A 25,576-nucleotide genomic window follows, 5' to 3' on the forward strand; every position below is an offset into this window, starting at 1 on the left:
CAAGACAGCCCACTGGGCGAGGATGCCCTAGCCCACGACTGGCCGAGGGCACTACTATATGCCTTTCCTCCCTTTCCACTACTTCCAGCTCTCTTGGACAGAGTACGCTGGGAAAACCATCGGGTTCTCTTGGTGGCACCTCAATGGCCATACCAGCCATGGTTTCCTCTTCTGCTTTCCCTGGTTCAAGGTACACCATGGGAGCTATCGAGTCGTACAGATCTGCTCTCACAACTGAGAGGACAGGTGTGGCACCCTCAGCCAGAACGGCTTCGACTGTGGCTGTGGCCCTTAGGCCCCCCACTGGGCTAGAGTCGTGTTTTCCCCAGGTGCAACACACTATTCATAATTCTAGGGCCCCCTCTACTCGTGCCCTTTACAAGGGCAGATGGAAGTTTTTTGAGGTCTGGTGCGCTGGCCAAGGTTTGGACCCACATTCATGCATGCTACAGACAGTTCTGTCCTTCTTGCAGTCACAATTGAATGAAGGGAAGTCTCCCTCTACACTTAAGGTGTACGTGGCCGCCCTGTCGCACCACTTGGTGCTGTCTGATGGTGTTTCATTGGGTTCTCAGGAATTGATTACGTCCTTCTTGAAGGGGGCGAGACGACTGGTCCCGCCTCGTACACTTCGGTCTCCACCTTGGGACCTTTCACTGGTGCTAGACAGCCTTTGTCAGGCACCTTTTGAGCCATTGGAACAGGCGAGCCTCAAGTGGATCTCCCTGAAGACCACCTTTTTACTAGCCGTCTGCACAGTTAAGCGGAGGTGTGAGCTCCATGCTATGTCCATCAGCCCCTTATGCCTGCAGTGGGGCATAAATGATTCTAGCGTCAGGTTGAGGCTGAACACTGCCTTCCTGCCTAAGATTTTGGAACCTGCCTTTGTGAATCAGGCCATCGACCTTCCCGCCTACACAGACCATTCTGATGCAAGGCAGTCCTTACTTTGCCCTGTGCATGCCCTTAGGGCCTATGTAACCGCTACGGCTAATGTAAGGAAGACCAATCAGCTGTTTGTTTGCTTCTCTGTCGCCAAGCTGGGGATGGCACTGTCTAAGCAACGACTGTCCCATTGGCTTGTGGATGTTATTCGAGGGGCTTATGAGGCTGCAAGCCTCCAGATGCCCTACCATATCACGGGCCATTCTGTCCGGGGTGTTGCAACTTCCTGGGCTGCACTCCGAGGTGTTTCCTTGCAGGAGATATGCACGGCGGCTACGTGATCCACACCGTGCACCTTCTCCCGATTTTATAGTGTGAACATTGCAGCTGCAGAGGGACTGTCTACAGCAGTTCTATCCCGGGTCGCAGACTGTCAATAATCCTCCTCGTGACATCGTTGATACACGTCATCCACTTTTGGCACCGCCCTGGCGGTCAGAAGATATGAAACATTACGCTGGTTACGTATGTAACCGTGGTTATGTGAATAGTGGATGACTGCCAGGGTTCCTGGTCACTCGGAGAGGCGAGAAGATCCAGGTCCCTGAGGCAGTACAGCGTGATCCGAGCAGTTATATACTGCGTGGGATTCTCACGCTGTGTCACGTGAGTGACTTCGTTGGCATACGCTCTCGGTTGGCCGTGGCACGGCAGGGATACATCCACTTTTGGCACCGCCCTGGCGGTCATCCACTATTCACATAACCACGGTTACATACGTAACCAGCGTTTTGTACCGTGTGCTCTACTGACAGCAGGGTTCTTTTATTAGCCAAAAAAGAAGAGCATCTGAGCTATCACTCCAAACCTTAGTGACCAACGGGAACCTAGTCCCGTAAAACCGGTTTACTAGACAATGTCAGAATCAAGCGAGTGGAGCGTATCAAAGAACAAGTGAACCAAAGGAAGTTTGCTTGGAAAATATGTTCCAAGTTTCACTTCTGATGTCATTTATTTTCAGTTACAATTATTATTATTATTATTATTATTATTATTGTTGTTGTTGTTGTTGTTGTTGTTGTTATTTTAAATAATAAATCTAATTCCACAGTGGAGTCAAACTCCACTGATACAAAGGTGTTTCAGCAGTCCCCAATTAAATAATGTAGATGGCCACATATGTGGTGATTTAGTTTAATATTAAATATTTTAAAATAGTGATAAAGTTGGTATAGTTTTTTTTCATGTTTCTGGCTTCAAGTCAAGAGTCAAGTCAGGATTTTTTTCAGAGTTTATGTTCAAAAAGTAGACTGCATGACACCTCAGTGATGTGTTTTGAGTTGACATACAATGTTTATTAGATGACCTTCACTTGAGCCAATACTGTAACGGAGCAACCCTTAAGAACTCAGCTGGAATTCATGTATTGGCAAAGTTACTAAGGGCATGTAAAACAGCAGTGAAACAGCTGGTCTCAGATGAGATTTTTTACTGTACAAACTGGAGTCACACAAGAGTGACGTTCATTACTACTACCCTTTAGGCAGATCACATTTTTTGTATAGTTAAAAAAATAAAATAGAAAATACGCTATGAGCCTGTATACACCATGCATAAAACAAGCACTAGGTAATATTTTTTAGCTTAAAATGACATGTTCCAATTAATTGTGATGCTCCACTGATACTACAGAGAACAAAGACTTTGTCATTGCTACTCCAGGTTCAGCACTGCATAAATTGTACTGTGCAATTTTTGGAGAAGATTTGGAAGGACTTATACACCCCTTGTTGACATGTTGCACCGGGTAGTATGACTAAACTTTCATGGGTGGTAAATATAAATACCGTTGTAATGTTTAGTGCTTTTTAATTGAGATTATAAACCTATGTTAGCAACAGGTGCACATTAAAATATTCAGGAATAAATTTCACAAAAATGTCGAAAAAAGACAAACTTATCTTGCCACATAGTTAACAAGCATGCATCAGTTGAAACTTTGGTTCTCTACATCCCAACTCTTCTGAGATGGCTACAAAAATAACGGAAACTTTGTCATTCTCAGATGTGTTGTAAATGTAGCATACAGGCATCCTACTTTAAACATTAAATCTCTGAAAAGCTTTCAGAGCCACCACAATGCTCTAAACAGACAAAATTGAAATAGGATGAAGGTGCTGTCGCTCTTTCAGTGAGCTCGCATTTGTTTGTTTCAGAGCACATGAAAAAACAGAAGCATGACTACACTCCAGCCCCTTCTGTTCCCGCTATTCCAGCCTTCAATTACCTATTCTGCTGTGCAATTTACCGCTCTCAGTGGATCACTGCTATCTTGTTAAATGCCAACATCACTTTCGCATTTAGCCAGTCAACGAACCACTCAATCCCAGAAATAGCTCGGCCTTCAAAGAGAAAACAGAACTGTCCAAGGCTTCACATTAATATCAGCTTTAACAGATTCACATAGACGAGTGTGAGAGAAATGAAAAACCATCAGTCATCGACTATAGACTTTGGGTTTTTCTACACTTGTTCTGGATTAAATTTGCACTATGGCAATGAAACCCTTAAACCACGGGCATATTATTTAGCTTTACATTTTCAGATTCAGTTAATGCTAATGGTCTTTCTTGTCTCAGTCTCAACATAGTTTTGACTCAGTCTTGTCTCTGGGTAAAGTTGATTTGGAAGCTGTTCTCGAGCCCAGCCACATGCAAAGCTCCTACTGGATGTTTATTTAAACAGAACTATTGAGCTTCAATAACACATTCAAACAGAATATAACAGCTCTTTCTCTACATGTTCAATCTATGCACATGTTGGCTCTCAAGGGTAAACGAGATCCTGATTCAGTATCCAATCAGTAAACATGATTTATTTTGAAATTTTGAATGCATTTTTTTATTATTATTATTAATAAGTAAGAAACAAAAACCTAGTTTTTAAATAACCCCGTTCACAAATTTAACTTCTCTTGCATTGTTACATATTTTATTCACTCTGTAGTCTTATGAAGGTGAGTTGTTATATGTGACATCTTGGGGCTGGAGGAATGTTGTTTCATTTTACTGTGTATTATACACACTGTATATAGTAATAAAGACAAAAATAACGACTTGAAACTCACTAACAGTTAACCACTGTCAATGACTTCTCAAAAGTAAAAGCATGTAGCTGAAAGTAATTTCTGCCACATTTTAGTAAAAAAGACACCAGGAGCACAAGAAAGCACAAAGGGGTATACAGTTCAAGTTTATAGACTGTATATTATTAAATACTTTATTTTGATGGTCCCCCTGTTAATATTCAACATACTTTCAGTAACCTGTTAAAAGTGCATCTGTAACCACATTTGGACTCATGGCACATTAAAGATTATTGATATCACTGACCTGGCTGATATTTTATTTTATTTTACATTTTTTAAATGTAAATGAAATACTGTAATATTTGCCTTTTGTTGTATTATATTATGGTTTTGAATTTATTTAAGTAGGTCTTGGCTAAAAAGACTGCTGCATTACTCAATAAATTAAGAGTTCAATATTAGCAGATTTAAGTGAACTGACAATAATAAATAATTATTTTCAACAAGTCTCTAAACATAAGTTAAAACCACACTGAAGGTCAACTGTGTATCTGTAAATCTACAATGTGTATTATTTTGTCTGTAGAACATCAAGGTAGCTACTTAATTAGACAGTGTTTCACTTTATTTCGATGGTCCAAATTCACATCTACAGATGCTTACTTAAGAGACCCAGTGTACCTCTAATGACTTTCTATTAGTAAGCATCATTATTTCCACATTAATTCTACTGAAATATCTATATGCATTCTGCTGAAGAATTAATAGGTGTCCTATTGAAATACCCATGTGTACACTACTGACAGTCTATCAGTAGTTTGTAGCACATCTACAGGAATAACGTTGATGTCTTGAGAATTTCTACACATACACTGACATTTCCACTTGCATATCTAGTGATGATAACTAGATGACTAAACTTTGTCTTTTACATTTTACTGAGTGTCAGTTAAATGCCTACAAATATGTCACTGTAGTCTATAATAAAGATCTGAATAGAACTGTGTAAATTAATACAACATACTATATGCCATGGAGATTAAATTTAGCACATTAAATAAACACAATTGAAAAATGTACAATTATAATATAATAAGGTACAATTATGTTCCCACAAGTAAGTGACAGCAAAAAGGTACCGCTACAGTGACAGTTTTTCTGACAGTGTATAATATCTGTCCAGACTGGAAAAGAAATCATTTCAAAAATTCTCTGATCATTATACAATACTCTACAGTGTGTAATAATCTGACCATTGTATAATCTAAAATATAATGATATGTGTACGTGTTCTTCTTTCTGGAAAGAATAGTGAGACAAATACAGAAGGAAAGTGAACTCCATGTGTGTGTGTGTGTGTATATATATATATATATATATATATATATATATATATATATATATATATATATATATATATATATATATATATATATATATATATATATATATATATATATATATATATATATAAGCTGTATGCAGGTCTATGGCAGGTTTAGTTGCTGGTGGCTGCAGCAGAGTGAGGAAGCTGCCAGTTGGCGCAGCTCAGTGTGTGCTCTCCTCGCACTGGAGCAGATAAGACAAAATGGGATTTACACACACACACACACACACAAAGCTTAGCTTTTGCTGGACTGGCTCGGGTGTGTGAGTGTGGAGGTGCTTCCCCTGGCTGTGTCCCCAGAGCTGAAACCCAGCTCAGTCTGAGAGGAGGTGTTCTCTCTCCATCCAGGCTCTGTTTACTGTGATTTGGAGCTGCTCCAGAAAACCACAAACCTGGGGGAAGCCGCCTCTCACCTTCAGCAACACTTCAATTACAGTGAAATAATCTTTTAGGCAGCGAGTCCAGATACATGTGCTTAGAGAGCCCACATCATTAAGGGAGAGAGATAAACCAGTTCAAAACTTACCCGTCTTTAATCTAAACATTGGCATCATTAAACCAGTTTGATGGGGGCTATAGCCCCTTCCAAATAATACAGTACCATCTCATCGTTGGTCACTAAAGAAGTCCCCCATATTCAACACTAATATTAAAGCAACACTAGGTAAGAGTTGGAATTTTTCTCCAAGGCTACCCCTAAAGTTGCAGAGTGTAATTTACAGCACTATTCTGAAATCAAGGGGGGATGAAAGGTGGTTTCCTATCCTCCTCCAAAAGGTACATGGTGCAGTTTCTGCAGTGCTGAGCCGAGCGTTGCAACAGTAACAACACTGCTGTGTCTGATCCACCAGCACAACACACTAACACACCACATTGTCAGTGTCACTGCAGCAGTGAGAATGATCTATCCTTTGTTGTGATCCTGACCATTGAAGAGCAGGGTGAAATGTAAATAAAGTAGGTGGAAAAAAAGAAAGACAAAAGTCCTCCTCTATAGTCAATGGCACAGTACATAAAAGGTAGATATTCCTCATCCAATGATCCTTTAGTGTACAGTCCACATTGTATGCCTTTATCATGAAAGCCAAATGCTTTCTGAGCCACGGTGTTGTAGACTTGACCTGATGTGGTGTAGTGAATATGATACATTATATTACGTCATTGTTTCAGCAGTTCACGCTTCACTTCACAACATGATTCTGGACTGAAATATACTCATTGCTTTGATGCATCAAGTAATGACTAACCATCAAGTCCTATGGTGAAAGTGCCATTCAAAACTTTAGGGCACCATTGTTGAAGTACTACACTCTAAAGCTGACTTTCCTTCATAATGTGTCTTCATAGGGACGTGTATATGTGGAGAATGTACCTGCTATGATGTAGACCCCTCGGGAGACTGGGGGGACATCCATGGAGATACCTGTGAATGTGATGAGAGGAACTGCCATGCTACATACGATAGATACGCTGATGAGTTCTGCTCTGGTAAAACACCCTCCATAATTTTTCCTTTTATCTTTGGTTTGAATTAAACATGAAAGGTAATCTAATGCACAATGTCTAAACTGCATAGGCTGATCAGACAGGAAAATGCTGACTTCTTTAGTTTTTCACTAAAGCTATGAGCCTAATGAAGTTGGTAATGAAGGATTTTTTACACTTTGTTAGCATCATGCTAAAGTACTAGCCTGTTCAGTCAGCTAAAACACATTTATGTGGTTTTAGAGACTGAGTATGGTCTATAAAGACACTCACTAAAGTGAAATGTCATGAAAATGGACACAAGCAGTCTTTAGGCCACTAGCAATTTAATGAATAATGTCTACACAAACATTTATGTGGGTTATTAGGTAAGGATTATGTAAATTTTTAATTCTGCTCACCAGTAAATATGCCATTTTTGTCATACTGTAAGGCATACTGCTAAATATAAAACAAACATACACATGTGGTCAACTCCACTGATCATATAGATGAACCTAGCACTTGTACAACTAAAGATTATCGTCCACTTTCTTTCTGCAAACTTTTTTTTTTTTAATCTGTGTTGCATGGCCACTGTATTAGACAAACCCAAATGAATAGTCAGAGTTCATTTGTTCCTGCACAATTTGTGTTAGTTGTCCACTAGTCCTTCAGTGGTCACTGGATGCCGCACACAGGACGCTTGTGGTTGGTCAACTATTCTCAGTCCAGCAGGGACACTGAGGAATTTTAAAACTCTGTTGTGTCTGATCCACTTGTACCAGCACAACACAGACTAATAGTAGGGCTGAGCCATATCATATCATTTGCTGGAATATTGACAATTTTTTAAAAGATAAAACAAAACTACCACAAATAGTGTTTATAGCAATATTCTGACTTATTGATGCAATGACATCATTCAGCTCTGCCTATTATGAATATGTTCATTGCATGAGGCATTTAGGCACAGCAACCAGTTTGGCAGAAAGTGGCTCTGTAGTGGTAGGATCTGCTCCAAAACTAGATGTAAAAACCATGGTTAAATGTAAGATGTAAGACAGGCAAGAAGCCAGTAACAACAAAATGGTGAGAAACAACTAATCTGTTTCAGCACCTCAAGTTGAATTATCCAGCTGAGTAGAAGAAAAGTCAAAAATGCCTGAAAGGAGAGTTCAACAGTGAACGTAAGCTCTAACCTAAGCAGACAGACTACACTCACTCAACATAGCATCTATTCAGTATGTGATATATTAAACTTTCTGCACTAGTTTTGTGGTAGATTTATTTACTTTACACTATTTATTTATTACAGAATTTTTTGGTTTGTTTCTACTGAATGTTTGAAACATCTACATTTATATAAAAATATAATTCAACTTATTTCACTTAATTTGATGCAATATTATGTTCTTGAAACTACAATATTTAGCATTTGTAATATAGCCAAGAATTATCTCAAAAATATCCTGAAATATCATGACATTAGTTTAAATCCATATTGCTCACCCCTTACCACCATAATGTCAGTGTCACTGCAGCACAGAGCCAAAAGCCATTTTACAATGTAAAGTGTAAAGGTTACACATACACCTGTAAAGTGGTGGTCCTGATCATTAAAGGAAAGTTTGAAGGGGAATTAAATTTATGCAGAACAACTAAAGACCTACAATTTGTAATTGTAGAACTACACAGAGCTCCTATATGGTCAGTGGAGCTGATCAGATGGAGAATGAGTGTGGAAACAAGTAGGCTGCTTTAATATTTTGATTTCTTTATGTTGCAGAATTGTACAGTAGGTGCAGCCGTATTTATACCTGAAACATGTCTGTATTTTATGGATTACAGTATGGCTTGTATAGCTCTGGTGAAAAATGAAAGAGTCCAAACAGTCAAAATTTTGACTGATCAAGATTTCTGGTGTGAAGCACAGTGATGTTAATGTGTTTTTTTTTTTTCAATACACTGTCATTTTGTTTTAATTTACACACATTAGAGTTAAATGATCTTAACATTTATACATTTATAAAGCATCTATAGGGGCCTCTCAGAATGAAATGGCCAAGAAAGGTCATTGCCTACTTATCCTGAGTAAGTAGTAAGTAATAAAGGGTCTGAGTAAGTCAATATTGTTATGGTTTGAATGAGCAACTCCCTAAAAGTGGCCCACTCTCATCACGCACTGCAACAGTGAAAGTGCTGAAATGGCTGAAGCATTCAGGGTGGAATTGTATGCTGTCCTTATGGGACTCCACAACACCCCACCTCAATACCCCTACCCCCCTTTAGTAAACAAAGACCTGCTGGATTAGCCTGGGCTCACTAACATAAGGCAAACATGAAACGTGACGGACATCTGCTTCTAATAACGAGGAATAACTCAGTGGCCAGGACTGTGTGTGCTTGCTGGAATGGAAATATTTTTGCTCTGATCAAGGAGTACATTCAGAACCCACATTTTTTCATACGCAGGCCACTGGAGCTTTGCATTAGCGTTGAGCTCACCCTGTTACTTTTAAAAAAAAAAAACACACACACAAACACGCAATCACACCAACAATCACACAGACACACAAAATTACCCACCCACCCACACACACAGCAGGATTATCTGTGCCGGTCTCCACAGCAGCTCCAGGCCCAGTTTAAGCTGATCCCCCATCCTTTGAGGACTCTAAATCCTGCTCTGTGTTGTTGTTGTTTTTTTTTCTCTCTCCTCTTCCCATTTTTGAAGGTCACGGTCAGTGTAACTGTGGGAGGTGTGACTGTAAAGAGGGCTGGACAGGAAAGAAGTGTGAGCATCCTTTGTCCTGCTCCCACTCTGCAGAGGCCAGTCTAAAGAAATGCAGGGGAACCTCGAAGTTGCCCTGCTTTGGGAGAGGTAATGCACACAACCTAAGACTTACTTGGTAGTGAATGGATTTCAGACCGGTGTCATTGCATTTTCATACATCAATTATATGTTTGTAGATTAGTATTATGATTTAAATGCTCAGAAAAGTACAAATGCTTCTATGGTTTACAAATAAATATTTTGATGTAATTAATTCATGTGTACGTATGTATACGACTATGTAACGTAAATGCACGGAAAAATGGAAAAGGAATTTCAAATGCACTCCCAAGGTGTTCTTCAATTCCTGTCCAGTACAAACTCATCAGTTTATACTTGAGGGGTACTTCAATTCCAGTCTTGGATGGACGGTTTATAATTTTAATCCCAGAGGGCTGGATTCCAGCACAATCTGTCAGGTTTAGTGGATGTGTTTTGTGTTTGTATAGACAGGTCCTGAACAGCAGTCACACAGAAGCCAAATTAAAGATCTCCTCCAGAACTTGAACTCAAGAACCAGTATTTATATGCACATAACATGACAAACACTGGTACCGATGTCAAAAACTCATCTGATGAGAATGTGGTTTGCAGTTCTAAATTTACACTGATATTTTCTATAATAATTTGATCAGTTCAGCTAATGACATTGTCAATGTTAGATTGACCATAAAGTAGCTAAGTTCGCTAAAAAATCTATTGGTCTGTTAGTTATTTGTTGTAAAATGTTTATAGTGTTAAATGCAGCTGTGGAATGAAAGAAAGGGAAAGAAACTAAACAAAGAACGTACAAGGTTTTTTCAGGGGTTTCCACTAAGATAATTTGATAAAGATTTTTTTTCAGCGACATTTGGAACCTCTAAGCTCAGTTTAGCTGAGGTTTACAGTAGAGGAAAATTTAATTGCACCAAGATATTATTTCAAGTTACACTGAGCAATTTTGCAGCGCAATGGCAGGAATGTTTGTTTTGGCAGGAGCCTCTGCCGTTCTCTGCACATGTGCGTACTTTGGAATAGTGTGAAGAGTGAATGGAGAGCCACGGATGGAGAGTAAACCATAGGCCATAAAAGAAATAAAAGAAAGTTTGTCCACTAAGCAGCCATTTTGTTAAACCCCCAGTTTTATATATATATATATATATATATATATATATATATATATTGTCAAATCAGAATTTAGTCACTTTCATATATGGTCCTAGAATGGATATGTATCTAATTCATAGGTGTGTAATATGAATGTGAGCACCAGCAGCACAGCAAAACAATGGAGGAGAGGCTCGGTCTGTGTCCCAAATAGCACAATATTCCCTACATTATGCGCTTCACGGATTATAAAACTAAGCCTACTGCGCCCAGACAGGACACTAGTTTGAAAGCAAGACGTGAGGCTTAAACCCAATTATAAATTGTTTTAAAATTTGTCATACAATGGAATACGTCAGAGCAAAAAACATTATTTTATGACTTGGGCACTACACAGGTTAGTGGGAAACATTTGAGATTCAGCCAATCTCTTGGTGCAGTAGCCAGCTGGCCCCTTTCGTCTTCATGTCCTAAACGTTTATAGTCAATGAGCTGCTTACTGCCCTCCCGAGCATATTGCAAGAAGCACATGAGCTACCAACAGGTCTACTTTTCCAATTTAATCATTTTTTGTCTCAAAAGTATGACATTACTTTGTTGACAACATAGTTACAGAGGTGTGCATGCAGGGATGGATACATTTAAATTACAGACAGATACAGGCCACTTAGATACTTGAATGTGCACTATAAAAAGAGACAAATTAAAAAGGATAGAAAAAATATTTGGATTATTGAGGCTTGTAATGTGAAATTTGATAGGCTTTTTTCTGAATGCCTGGACTTTAATAAACAGACAGCACTGAGGAGACTGTGAACTGTCTCCTTTTTATAATGTTGCAAACATCATACCATAAATTCATATCAACATGTAACAAACACCCATTGGCCCACTCTCCAATTCGGAGGGTCTATATACAACTGTAGCCCACACTTGGCATGGAACTTAATGACTAAAGCTTATGTACAACTACTCTAAAGCATCCCATTGCTCCCATTCTATTGGAAAAGCTTGTCTATAACGATTATACAAACTGTATGTGCTCAGTTCACTAGAGGAAGTGTTACAATCCACTGTGAGAACAGCAAGGACTAGGCTCAATGGAATATCTGTGACTGCAGAGAAGAGGGGTTGCTTTCATCTGGTTTGTGTGCAAGACTGTCCCTCCATTTCATGATGCATGCAGGTTAAGGCTGAGTATGTTTTGTAGAAAAGCGGGTCAGTGTTTTGATAGCAACTGCCTCATGACTGGAGAGACTTCCTACGCTGGCTGAGTGGAGAAAGACCTCATCTAATGATCTGTGGTTTGTGTCTCCTATTATTGCCTATTACACTGCTATGACCAGCAAACTGGATGCTGTGGTGGTTGTGGTTTGCAGTTCACTGGTAAGTGCATAGAGATGACAGACTTGGGCTGTCACAGGGGACCATCAGTATTAGAGGTATATTAATAATGCTTTGATTAATCTATTCTTCTAGATCAGCTGGGGTGACTATTTCATTGTTTTTTTTTCAGCTGTTTTTTTGTCCTGTTCCTTTGTCATGAAACACCTCCAGTCTTGTACTTGAAATGAGTAGCGACTGCTGGCCTATATAACCTCCAAATGGTGTCTCAGCATGAGAGCGAAGGAAGAGCAGTCCCTCATTAGATGAGTCAGAGCTTGCACAGTTGCTCAAAAAGAGCGTTACTGCCTTTGTTCCTGACTAAGAATAGCAAGGTGCAGTAGTAATGGTCTTGTTCCTCCAAAGATGTGCAGGGGTAATTGTGCTTTAATGGAGTCTGCCTTCCTCTGGGCTTATTTATAAAATAAAAGAAAACTCAGAGGGCTTTTGTGGCTCCTCAAATCACCATTCAGACTTCATCCTCCTCCATACTTCACAACCTCTGCCCTGAAATATGTGCTGTAACGTCTATAAAAAGGCCAAAATGGAATACTTCCAGCTTTAACTTCACAAATAATCAATGTACTTTTCTGCAAGACAAGAATTCACAACACCACTCTCTAGGCCTGCTACTATTTTTATTACCTCTTCCTTTCAGTAGAAATAGTTTTCTACACTCCTCTAAAAGTTACATAGAATAGTTCGAATGTTTCCTCACCATGTGATAGTCCTTCAGTCTGTTTGCGCACTGGAAACCTGTCTAGTTTGTTTTACAAAAAATGGCATCTGGAGATGTTCAGACAACAAGGAGACCTCCAAACGTTGAAAATCACGCACTGAGATTAGGATATTGCTCTATACCTGTTCTATAGTTCTATATCTTTGCTGTTTCTGATTACATAAGGTGGAACTGACTAAATTCAGGAGAGCACTAACTGCATGAAAGTAAACTCAAACAGAGTTCTACAAAACTAAAAAACTCGAGTAAGAAATGAGTTTATTTGGTAATAAAAACAATTAATAAATATTAGCAGCCACGTTACATTTCAGTACTCTTTGTACTACGTACAAATAACTAGGCCTGTAAAATAGACATTGTTTGTGGTCAATATGCTGTCCCTGAAATCATTGCGATAAATTATGTTATTGTCATTTTAAGACCATTTCATGCCACTGATATAAAAATAATCTTAAAGTATAATAATGCCATTAAACCACTTTAAAGCCCTTCATAAAGTGACTCCCTCAAATAACTCTATTCCACCATATTCCACCATATAGTCTACAGCCTTCCCAAGAAAAGTAAAGGCTGTTCCTTCAGCAAAGTGGGAGAAACTGTAATAGATATCACAAAGAAAATTGGATCTTGAAGAATTTCAAATTTCTTTAAAGCCACAAATTTTATATTGATATATCACTTAAATTAGTTTTAGGACTATATTTATTTACCATTGACCAGTGTATGTCACTGTTTTTAACCAAGAACTGGTGTAATTAACAGAGATATTGCTGAAAGCCAAAACAAGCCAAATATGCAATCATATGCTTCTTGAATCAGGGTCCTGATATTTTCCATGTCCAGAGCATTTGGGTCATATTTCCACCACAGCACCTGAAATAATACCACCTCTGGCAGGAGGCCTGGACTGTGGGAGTGGGTAGAGCACTGGCAGAGTTTCTGATGTATAATCAAATCCCTGTAGTGTCCAGAATACAAGAGCCAATATTTCAACAAGAATATTGAGCGACAAATATTTCAATCCAGACATCATATAACAAAAAACTGTTCACTATAGGATGGAGCAGAGAGAAGTGGGATGAGGATTTGAGAGTTCTATTATTGTAATTATAAAGAAAAGATTAAGTAGCAGTAGGAGGCTTAATTAGGTTTAATTCCTCTAGCAAATTATCTTAAACTGTTGCAACAAACTTATAGTTTAAACCCACAGAACAACTAACCTGGCACACAAAAACGTTTTTTGGATTAGTTATTAGTAGTGCTTAGTTTGGATTTCTTTGGTCCCACCCCACTTCCTTTGACATTTTTACCATTGAAAATATGATTCCAGTATTGGATCCTACTGGAATGAAGAGTTTGGTTTCCATGTTACAGTTTTACTTCCATGAAAACCATTTACCATTAAACCTGGTAAAAATCAGGTTTAACATAACAAGAATTTTAGTCTAAACAAATAAATCCATGTTACAAACATTGGCGCAATCCATATTCCCAGTCAATTAAATTGATTCCAGGCAGGTTCACTCCAGCTCCAAATATTTTAAAATTTAAAAAGGTTTGCCCTAATAGTAAATATATAGGCCATTTCAGTCATGTAGCTATTTGTTTATAGCGACTACATTGTTTAAAAATTTCACCACAATTTGGATTCATTTGCTATGTTGATTAATTACAAGAGAATTTACCCCTTGGGTCTTCTCATATTTACACCTCAGTGAAACAGGCACACAAATACCATTAAGAAAAAGATCTTGAAGTAGATCTGGGAAGGTGAATATTAACATTTCTTACAAGTCATGGGAAATACCACCACTTCTTTCTGAACATCATTTGACAGTTTAACCTGCTTGGTAGGGAACACACTGCCAGTTTTGTTGTGTTAGCTAACAGATTCCTCCACTGGCTTGCATTATGCTGAGAGATAGGGAAAAGGGAGGGCCCTTTTGTAAATCTGTTTAGGTAAGCCTCTGTGATTGAACTGCAAAGGATGGCACATGCAGGTGCATTCATATTTATCTTCAAACAGAACAGTGTTTAATCACAGATGTCAGCAAAACAATCATACTCTACAGGAACTGCAGTAGCTTTGCAGCCTGCCAATAAATTCAAGGATGGGATGTGAGATTCAAACATTTCCTGGCAAATATAATATTTACCGGCAGAAAGTTATTTGGGACTTTATGGTTACAAATTGCACAGATCATAATGCTTCTTAGGGCTTGTTTACTGCTCCTCGGTCGATGCTTCTGTATTTGGTTATGTTTGTAAAGATATTAAAGATATAAAGAAAAATATTAAGTGACAATTGTGCTGTAATAACAATTCATTCATTCATTCATTCATTCATTGTCTGTAACCGCATATCCAGTTCAACAGGTTCCAGGTGGGTCCAGAGCCTACCCGGAATCACTGAGCGCAAGGCAGGGACGCACCCTGGAGGGGGTGCCAGTCCATTACAGGGCTACACACACTCACACCTATGGACACATTTGAGTCACCAATCCACCTAGCAACGTATGGTTTTGGGCTGTGGGAGGAAACTAGAGCACCCAGAGGAAACCCACACCGACACAGGGAGAACACACCAAACTCCTCACAAACTGTCACCCGGAGTTGTGCTTGAACCCACTTGAACCCCCAAATTACAGTAGAAAAACAGACTTTTGTCCTCTGTCTGAATGGAATCTTACTCTAAACTAACTGTTAATCTAAGCTGTTAATATGTCCAGATAACACGCTCTTTGGGGAAAACTGAATAATAAAACTGACTGAGCTTATTATAGTGGCAAATTCATGTGGAATTCAGATGTGGTGAGGTGGTAATGTGTGTGTGTGTGTGTGTGTGTGTGTGTATCGTGCATTTTGCATCCACTTTGAATGTGGATCAGCCAATCAGTTTTTAGGACTGGAACTACACATTTTAGAATGTATTAAATAACAACTGGGTTCATGTGTGTGTTATAATGAAAATTCCATTGTACTTGGATAAGGGTCAATTTCTAAGGTTCATTCTTAGTTAATGCATCATAAAGGTGGAATAAATGTATCAACACCTACAGTAAATGGTCTTGGTTTGTAAATGGTCTTATCTCAAAACAAATCCCACGGGGAACCACTGGACTCTTCTGCTTCCAGTGATCCCTTCTAAACTTTCAATGGGAGTCAAAATAAATATTATTCGAAGTAATTTTAGAGCATTTTTATTTGCCCACTCATCAAAACATGTTCATACAATGTGAGGGACAGTTGCAGTGTTAAAATGATGTAGTAAATTAAAAATCAACAGAAAAATGGAGATCCATGTTTTTGTCCCTTGTATACATGTTTTTTTGTTTTGTTTTTTGCCATCGCTAGCCACTAGATGCAGTAGGGAGCTATTTTTATTTGAGAGGGGCAACAAGAGAGGAAGAATTCTCTGTGTAGGCAGCATGCAAACAATCATGTTTGGTTCCTGGTTTGCCAAATCCTGTATTGAGAAAACTCAATACAGTAAGTATTACATGTACAGTAAATGTGAGTAAAAGAATGGTAAGTCTTAGGTCAGTATTCAGGGTATAGGTATAAATTAAGTTGTCTTTTTGCTCTTGTTATCCAGAAGGAATATTCTTTCTACATTTAATATCCCCTTATATCACCCCAAGGACTGGTCTACTCTTTCTTGGACATTTTGAAGTTGGACTGTTTATTTGAACTTTCAATAATCATCAGAGTAACAAACATCACACTATAATCTCCATACATCTAAACAGACTATTTTCATCCACTTAAACTCTATCACCTGTCTGTTAACTTTGCTTATCAATATCAAGTTCTTTGCATCAGGTGGAGAAAAAGGATGCCTGAGAAGGAAATAATGCAAGGCATACTGAGAAGCTGCAACCCCAGACTAGCTAGCCTTTACGAGGAACCGTAAAAACAGTGGAGGAACTAATCTGAATTGTAACTCTTGTCGAGAAGGATCTGTCTCAAGCCAGAACGTATTGGGCACAAGTTAACCAAGAAGGGGGAAAAAAAAACTAAACACTTCCAAACAGAACAAAGGACCAGTATGCTGCAGTGCAACCCAAGCAACCCAAGTCACTGAAGTTACCTATCACCACTGACTTACACCATTGCCAAGCTATGATTGATACTGGAAGCACATACTCTCTCATTAAAGAATCATATTGGTGAAGTTTGAAACGGCCCATAGAAATCTGGCAACCCACCAGAGGATGTATATTCATGCTTGCTGACGGACGAGTCCAGAGAGCGCTGGGAACGACCGACTGGCAGTGTCTTTTACAAGGGAAACAACTTCACCTGTCCTTGTACATCATGTCCGACGCAGACCTAGACTTTCCATTGATCATTGGGCTAAATTTTCTTTCAGAAAGTGAAATCAGCATCAACTTTGACAATCTGACATATAGCTTGCCTGATTCTCGTGGTGTCATACAGGAATTCACTTTCTCTGAAACTGCTGCAACTATGAAATGAAGATTCTGCATACTTACATCTGTATATTGCTCCACCTGCTCCCACAATATCAACAGAGGCAGTGGCTCATATACAGCACCTGGTGAGTATGGCAGAAGTGTCAGGAGAAGACTGCAGACAACTGGAAGATTTACCCTTTGGTTGGCCAAATGAACAGATGAAATTGGACACACGGAAAACCTACAACATCAGATCATAACTACCGATGAGGTACCGATTCGAAAAAGAGCATACAGATTTCCCGTGGCACAGCAGCAATTAATCAGTCAAGCCATCTAGATATTATTTGTCCATTCAACTCCGTGGGCATCACCGATGGTGTTTGTACCAAAGAAGGATGGGGGAATGGGATTTTGTGTAGATTACCGAGCTCTGAATAATAAGACACATCTGGATTCTTACCTGATGCCGCAGATTCAGGAAATTCTAGAGTCTCTGCATGGGGCACTCTGGATTTAAGGAGTGGGTATTGGCAGGTGAGCATGGACACAACGAGTGTATAAAAGACAGCTTTTGTCACACACGAAGGGACATTTGAGTTTTTACGTTTGCCTTTTGGACTTAAAAATTCCACAGCTACCTTTCAGTGCCTGATGGAAAAAGTCATTAGGAAGGTGAAGGGAAAGAACAGCTTTGTGTATATTGATGATGTGGTTGTGTATTCCTGAAGTGAGGAGCAACATCTTAAAGACCTTGAGGGGGTATTCCAGTGTCTGTCACGAGCTGGTTTGACACTCAACCTAAAGAAATGTAACTTGATGCGTCACTCTCTTACTTTTTTAGCACATGTCATCACTGCTGATGGAATACAGACTGATCCAGATAAGGTGAAAGCCATCAGTGAGTTTCCCACTCCAAAAAATATCAAGGAGATACAGCGGTTCCTGGGTCTTGCAGGCTGGTACCATCACTACATCTAATTTCTCAATGAGAGTAGCACCCTTGCATGTCCTGAAACGGAAAGGCGTAAGGTGGAACTGGACAGAAGAATGTCAAAGAGCTTTTTAAGGAAATTAAAAAAGCCCTCCTGTGTGCACCAGTGCTTAGACCACAGAACTTTCAGCAGATGTTTAGAGTGCAAACTGATGCGAGTGAGATGGACATCGGTGCAATGCTGACTCAAGAGGAAGGAGGTGAAGAACATGTGATAGCTTATGGTTCTAGGTTGTTCAATGGAGCAGAAAAGGCATATGCAGTGTCTGAGAAGGAGTGTTTGGCAGTAGTATGGGCCATAGAGAAGTGGAGAGCATATCTGGAAGGTACACACTTTGAAGTGGTCACATTTGTGATTACATTTGCCACAGTGGACCATTATGCACTTACCTGGGTATTTAACCATCCAAATCCTTCATCATGACTGACTAGATGAACACTGTGACTCCAGGAGTTTAATTTTAAAGTGGTATACCGAAAAGGCCAGACTTCTCAACTGCAGCAGGGTATCACTGCTGCCTGCAAAACAGTGACACCAGCAGAATCATTGCCATTAGACTGGACCGACATAAGCAATACACAGCAGGCAAATGAAGAAGTACAGGAACTGATAAGGAAATTACTTTCAAATCTAGACCCTGAACGAATCCCCTATATAGTGAAAAATGGATTATTGTTTAGGTGTGTAGTGAAGTGTGATCAAGGAGGTCATACCCTCCAACTCTATATGCCTAAAACTCTGTGGGGAGCATTTTTACAATTTGCTCATAAAAACCCCCTCAGTGGGCACTTGGGCAGACTGAAGACTTTATTGCGTGTGTCAGAGGTAGCGTATTGGTTTGACATACATCTGGAGACATTGCAAGGAGTGTGTCACATGCCAAAAATACAAACCAAGAGTGACCAAACTGCCTGGACACCTGCAATCCACACCAGTATTACAACCTGGGTACATGATGGGAGTGGACATCATGTGGCCTTTCCCAAAGAGTACAAAGCAAAATGAATACCTGTTGGTAATAGTAGATTATTGCAGCAAGTGGGTGGAATTATTTCACCTCAAGTTGCAGCCATACTAATAAAAGACATCTTTAAGCGATGGGGTACCCCAGTGTACTTACTGTCAGATAGAGGCGCACAATTCACCTCGCACTTCTTGAATGACATTTGCAAATGGTGGGGAGTCATCCAAAATCTGACCACGGCCTACCACCCTCAGACCAACCTGACAGAGTTGGTGAACCGTACCCTCAAAATCATGATCGCCTCCTATGTTCAAGAATGCCATAGGGAGTGGGATAGATGGATCTATGAGTTCAGGTATGCCATCAACACCGCTTGGCAGGAAAGTACTGTTTTTTTTCTCCAGCAGAGGTTGCATTAGGTAGAAAATCGAAAGGCCTATTGGAGAGACTCACCCATTGGTCTGTTTCACCTGAGCATGATGCATATGACACCACAGGTAGACAACAACAACTTCTTGAACAGGTCAAGCTAAATGTGTTCAGGGCTCAGAGCAATCAAGCACACTACTACAATGCCAAAAGGAAGTCTACAAGTTTCCAGGTCTGTAAAATGATGTGAGTCAGATCACACCCATGCAAAACTAGCGCCATAATGGAAAGGTCCAGCGAATGTTTTGAAAAGACTAGGGGAAGTAAATTATACAGTGTCTTTTCTTGGTGAGTCCAATTTGGAAGACACCTTTAATGTAGTTAATTCTTTATGATTGGTGTAAACTTGTATATTGATATTGATTGTGGGAGTGTTTTGGTGGGTATTGGGTTATGTCATATACTGTATAATACACGCTTTGTGTATGCTGTCTGTGTTAGAGAGTATTTATTTCTGTGCAAGGAACACATGCTCTGGAGCCCTGACTATCTCTATATACTATTGTAAGGGTTTAGAGACTAGACCGTTACAAGATGCAGGTAGACCTAAAGTCAAGTGTTTTGCAAATTAACTTTTTTTCAGACAGTGTACGGAATATTTACATGGCAAAGGGCTTTCTTTGCTAATATCAGTGGATTCCCCACACATCTCCAGACCTACAGACTCACTGTCCCTCCATATTTATAGTGTGGTCTTTGATGGGTGGGGTGGAGAGAGGCTCCCAAATGATGATTTATACATCTGTTTACATAGAATTTCAAGCATGATTGGAGCTATAGGTCTGCTGGCTCACATCCATTAGCCTGACAGCAGGTAATTACACAAGTTTCCTCCACTCTGAATTTCATTCACACAATTATGGGGCTGTCAGCCAAGCCAAGTCAATGCAAATTGTTCACGCTTTGCTCTCTGCAGGGGTCCAGCCCTAAATGAGGGATTCCCAAACCAAGGACTAAACCACAAGAGCACACACTAAACTACAGAATATACTGTGTATGTACACAAGAGAGAAGTATGAAGGGGATATATATATATATATATTTGTGGCCCATTCCTGCAACAAAATATCACAGGCTGCTTGCATTTTTTTCTGTGTAGTGGCTGAATAATAATTAAATGAAAAATAAATCTAAGATCTAAGATTTTTCTGAAACTTCAACTACTGCTGATCTGAATATTTTCTTCAAATATTTGTCCATTGGGTAGATATTCAGTTTTTAATTTTGAGATTCAGTTATTAATTTATTTTTATATATGCCACATGTATTATATTGATAAAGGCAATACGCCAATCCATTTATGAATGAAATATATTTTATCTGCCATGTAGACCAAATACCAGTGATGGGCGGTAGAGCCGCTACATGTAGCGAAGTTATTAGTTTAACAAAATTTTGCTGTAGCTTGGCAGTAGCGTCGCTGATTCCTGAATCAAATAGCTTTCCAGTAGTTACATTATGTTTTTGATCAAGTAGCGACGTAACGTCCACAAAACCTATATTTTCCAGGACATGTCTGAGAAAAGCAGAGGTTTGTTGTGGAGCATGAATTTGAAACGCAACAATCAGACACAAATATAGTATGCTCATGTGCGAGCTTCTACTCTGAGCTTGTCTGTCTTTTGAAACATGCACATGCGCATGGCAGTGGAACCAGCAGAGGTACTGAGAGCAGCACACACACACATACAGCACGAGAGGATGGAGAAAAGGCAAGGAGAGCCTTTGGTGGTAGCTTTGGTGTAGTGAAGCTTAATTTATTGTTGTGTAAGTGATAGCTTAGCCCACTACATTTTACAAGTAGTTTGCCCAACACTGTCAAATACTATAAAGCTATATTAGGGTCAAAAGTTTTCTTCATTTGAAAAAAATCTGTAACTGAAAGTTCAAATCTTGATATTGAACAATGGTGCATTCAAAATTAAAAAATAAAAAAGTGTAGGATGATTTTTTTTCATTTTAAATAGAAGTTTGATTCAATTATGTTATTATTATTAATAAAAAAATTATTTTCAATGTTCCTATATATTTTGATATTTGAAGTCTTATATTTTTCAATTAAAGCTTTTATGTTTTCAGATTCAAATCTTTTTAGTTTCATATCTTTTTTTTCAGTCACAGATCTTATTTTCACTTTCAGATCTTTTTTTTCAGTTTCGGATCCTTGTGTTTCAGTTTCAGACTTCTGACCCTTTTCTCGCGTGGGAGGCGGGACATCAGCAGAGAGGGGCGTGGTCTAACGACTGACAGCATATGAAGGCGGAGGAGCTTCCTCTGTGTTGACAAAGAGAACTATCGCTGAACACTCATTTTATATACAATATTCAGTGTAAAACATTTACTTCAGTGACAAAGTCCTTTTATAGTGAGTTCCACAGCCACTTAGATAGGGTGACCAGATCTGAGATGGTGAAAAAGAGGACACGTCTCTTGGGGGGGCTTTTTTAATTAAATGTTTACAGAGAAGGTTATCGACCAAGCAGTCAGACCGTGCAATCTGAAGATTTTAGGCTACTTCACCACTTCCCCTTCTCACTCAAGCGAACCAAATGGAGTAGGGGAGGGCGGGACTAGTTTGTGAATGAAACGCTTCTCAAAGTTCTATGTAAGCTCTAGGAAAACAAAATCCCGCACGTTTGTGAAATTCCGCCCAGACATTTTTTAGTCTAAAAAGTCTAAAAAAGAGGGCACGTCCGGGTAAAAGAGGATGTCTGGTCACCCTAACTTAGAGAGTCATATTCTCCCAATGGTCCCTTTTGTAGTTGCCAAGTCAGAGACAACTGATCTATTGCTGCATCATTTGTGTTGGTCATCCTCTAGTCCTTTATCAGTGGTCACTGGACACTGCCCACAGGACGCTGCTGTTGTTTGGATAGTTTTGGTTGGTGCACGGTTCTCAATCCAGCGGTGACACTTAGGGGGTTAAAAACACCAGCTGCCCTGCTGTCTCTGATACGGATCATAGCAAATACTTCAAATTCCTGCTTTATGGTGGTCCTGTAGGTTTTGAAGAACAGGGTGGAAGAGACATGCCAACATATACAGAAGAGGTGGCATACACTCCAATTACACAACTATAGAGTGAAACTATATAGAGCTGATAGAACGGATGAGTGTAGATACAAGCAGGTCATTTTAATGTTTTTGTCTGACTTGGGTACAGCATCGATAAATAACTGAATAAATGTGTGGTAACGCACAAATCATGCATTTTCTTCACTCCCAGTGTTGTGAGCTTAGTTTTTGAAATATGAGTATTGTGAGAAGTCAGATGCTTGTAAATTAGAGTTGGATAGGGCTATTCTTTGAGAAAAGGAGTTAAGAATAAGGCTAAGCTTTTTTTTTTAATAAATAAATAAAGCTCAGAGACTGTGACATGTGAAACAGATCTGTGGCCAAGCTGCTCCGTTTCCTGAAGAGCAAGAGTCAAAAAATCTTGGAGACGTCTGGAATTTCCTCAAGGAAACCCTTACTTTGAAGAGCTCTCTGCAGCCTCTATAAAACCTGTCCACCGCTTTTACTAAGGCTCCCCTTCTGCTCGGTCTGTGAGGGCTGTGTAGGAACATATGAACAGAAGAGGGTAGTGCAAACTAAATCCATACTCAGTTAAAAATATAGATTTTTGCTTAAAATAATGACTGCAATAAAACTGAATGTGTCCACTTGCAATTTTGTAAAATCTCCTTATAATTAAAAAGTGAAGTTATTAGTAAGTCCATTTTGAACTATTTAGAAGACAGGCAACATACTAAATCTATAAAAAAGAACTGTCTCACCTTAAGAGTCAGTTCCATCTTAAGTAACATATATGAAACAGCTAAAGTCAGCTATGGAGAGGAAACATAAAAAGCCCCGCCCCTCCTCCCTTGAAAAGAACATAGCGATATGATACATATCAAGATACAGGGGTTATGATTCAATATATTGTGATATACTGCAATACTGTAAGCAAGAAAATAAACTGCAATTTTTAAGAAAAGTGCAATGGAATTAAAAATAATAATAATAATAATAAAAATCCATCAGCATAAGATATGTGTGCATATACATAACTGTAATCAGAACAGTGGGATCTGCATGTGCAACATTTAATTCTATTTTTTTAAATTTACTTATAATCTGTAAATTTATCTGTAAATAATTTGTGCCATGGTGTTGTATGCAGATCCCACTGTTCTGTTCAAAAGAAAAGTGTACAGAGCTTAAGTGTGGGCTTATATTGGATCCTGTTTAATGAGCCACTATCACATTTTGCTGTAGTATGTAAACCAGTTTTTATTTTTTCAGCATCAAAGAAAATACATAGTTCCTGTAAACACAGGATAAATAAGAAAAAAAAGTGTACACACTTGAACATTTAATTTTATATATATATATATATATATATATAATTATTATTATTATTATTATTATTATTTTTTTTTTTTTGTGGAATCCAAAATCAGCTCTGTATTCTGTGGGAGCTGGTCTAGGTCTTTAGGATTCAGCCATAATTGGACAGCTCTTCTGATAGGTTCACTAATGCTAACATTAGCAGTTCGCCCTTAAAGGAGCAATCTGTAGGATATTTACTGTAATTAGTCATAAAATGTCGAGGGTGTGTGATCATAGACTAAGGAAACAGTCAAAGCAAAAACACAGCTGCCTCTCACAGCATTTCTAAAGCAATATATTCTCCTTGAGAACTGCCAAAGTCCAGAGTGGAGCTCATAGATCCCACCCTCCGAGGTCCTGCCTGTCATCCCACCCTGTGTCCAATCATTTTACAGAGTACGTGTGGCCAGGTCTACAAACACAGTGCCTCGCATTCATGAAATGACCAAGGGAACATAGTTAATGTTATTTTACCAGACCCAAAAAGACCCAATGCCCATTTAAAAATCTCCATGACCAGAGATGGAGTAAAATGAGAGGCAGTTTAGATGTAGCAACACTACAGAACAGAGCCAGAGCTTCATGGGTAGTTCTCCGTGGTGTGTGTGTGTGTGTTTTAAACAAATTAAGAAGAAACAATATAATTAGATACAAATATTTGAAAATACTCAGAAAAGTAAGAATCTTTTCATATGTTACTTAGTAATGGACTGACCTATTAATTCATACTTTCATGGTCTGTGAGCTCTTTATCCAGTTCAGGGTCACAGGTGGGTCCGGAATATACCTGGAATCATTAAGCACATGCAGGAGCACACCCTGGACAAGACATTAGTTTATGACTGGGCACCACACTCACCCAGTCACACCTATGGGCATTTTGCACAGCCACTCCACCTACCAGCATGTGTTTTTGGACTGTGGGAGAAAACCAGACCACCTGGAGGAAACCCGTGCAGACACAGGAAGAACAAACAACTCCTCACAGATTGGGGCCAGAGGAATGGATTGAACCCACAACCTAAGGACCCTGGGGCCGTGTAGTAGTGACCCTACCTGTAGCACCACAATGACACCTTGGTTACTTATATAAATATTTAACTTCATATTGCACTGGAGTGAATGTAGTTGCTTCCCACCTCCACATATGGGCTAAGCTATAAAAAGCTATATATTGGCCAGGATATAAATCTTGTCTTGGCTGATTGCAGCAGCAGAAGTGACTGAGAGTTGGTGCTTATACCAGTCATTAGCCCACTGATGGACTGTATACGTGCTGTGCCAAAGCAGTAAAGAATACATCTTGATTATGAACATGAATATGAATATGCCCCACAGCAATCACTAGGACAAATGCTCTCAGGGGCTGTTGCTGAGGAGAGAGTAAGCACAAGGCTTCCATTTACCACACAGATGTTGACTGGCATCCTGTACGTTTTGTGGCACTGCATGTTTTGATGAATAATCGTCTCAAATAAATGGGCTGAATTAGTGCTGATTGCAATCACTCTGTGCAGCACTTTTCTTT

The 25,576-nt window shown here is 39.2% G+C and overlaps 1 protein-coding gene and 1 long non-coding RNA gene across 2 annotated transcripts in view; one reads left to right on the forward strand and one right to left on the reverse strand.

Annotated features, from left to right (window-relative positions):
* The window catches only part of itgbl1 (integrin, beta-like 1), a 120,687-nt gene that overhangs the window by 59,039 nt on the left and 36,072 nt on the right, over positions 1 to 25,576 (forward strand). Inside the window, exons 6-7 of the mRNA XM_066685829.1 lie at positions 6,708 to 6,848; positions 9,562 to 9,708. Coding sequence (XP_066541926.1) covers positions 6,708 to 6,848; positions 9,562 to 9,708 — 288 coding nt within the window. The remainder of the gene's footprint in view (positions 1 to 6,707; positions 6,849 to 9,561; positions 9,709 to 25,576) is intronic.
* The window catches only part of LOC136710361 (uncharacterized), a 68,524-nt gene that overhangs the window by 36,039 nt on the left and 6,909 nt on the right, over positions 1 to 25,576 (reverse strand). The window lies entirely within an intron of this gene.

This window comes from Hoplias malabaricus, chromosome 12, assembly GCF_029633855.1.
Source record: "Hoplias malabaricus isolate fHopMal1 chromosome 12, fHopMal1.hap1, whole genome shotgun sequence".
Taxonomy (NCBI): Eukaryota; Metazoa; Chordata; class Actinopteri; order Characiformes; family Erythrinidae; genus Hoplias; species Hoplias malabaricus.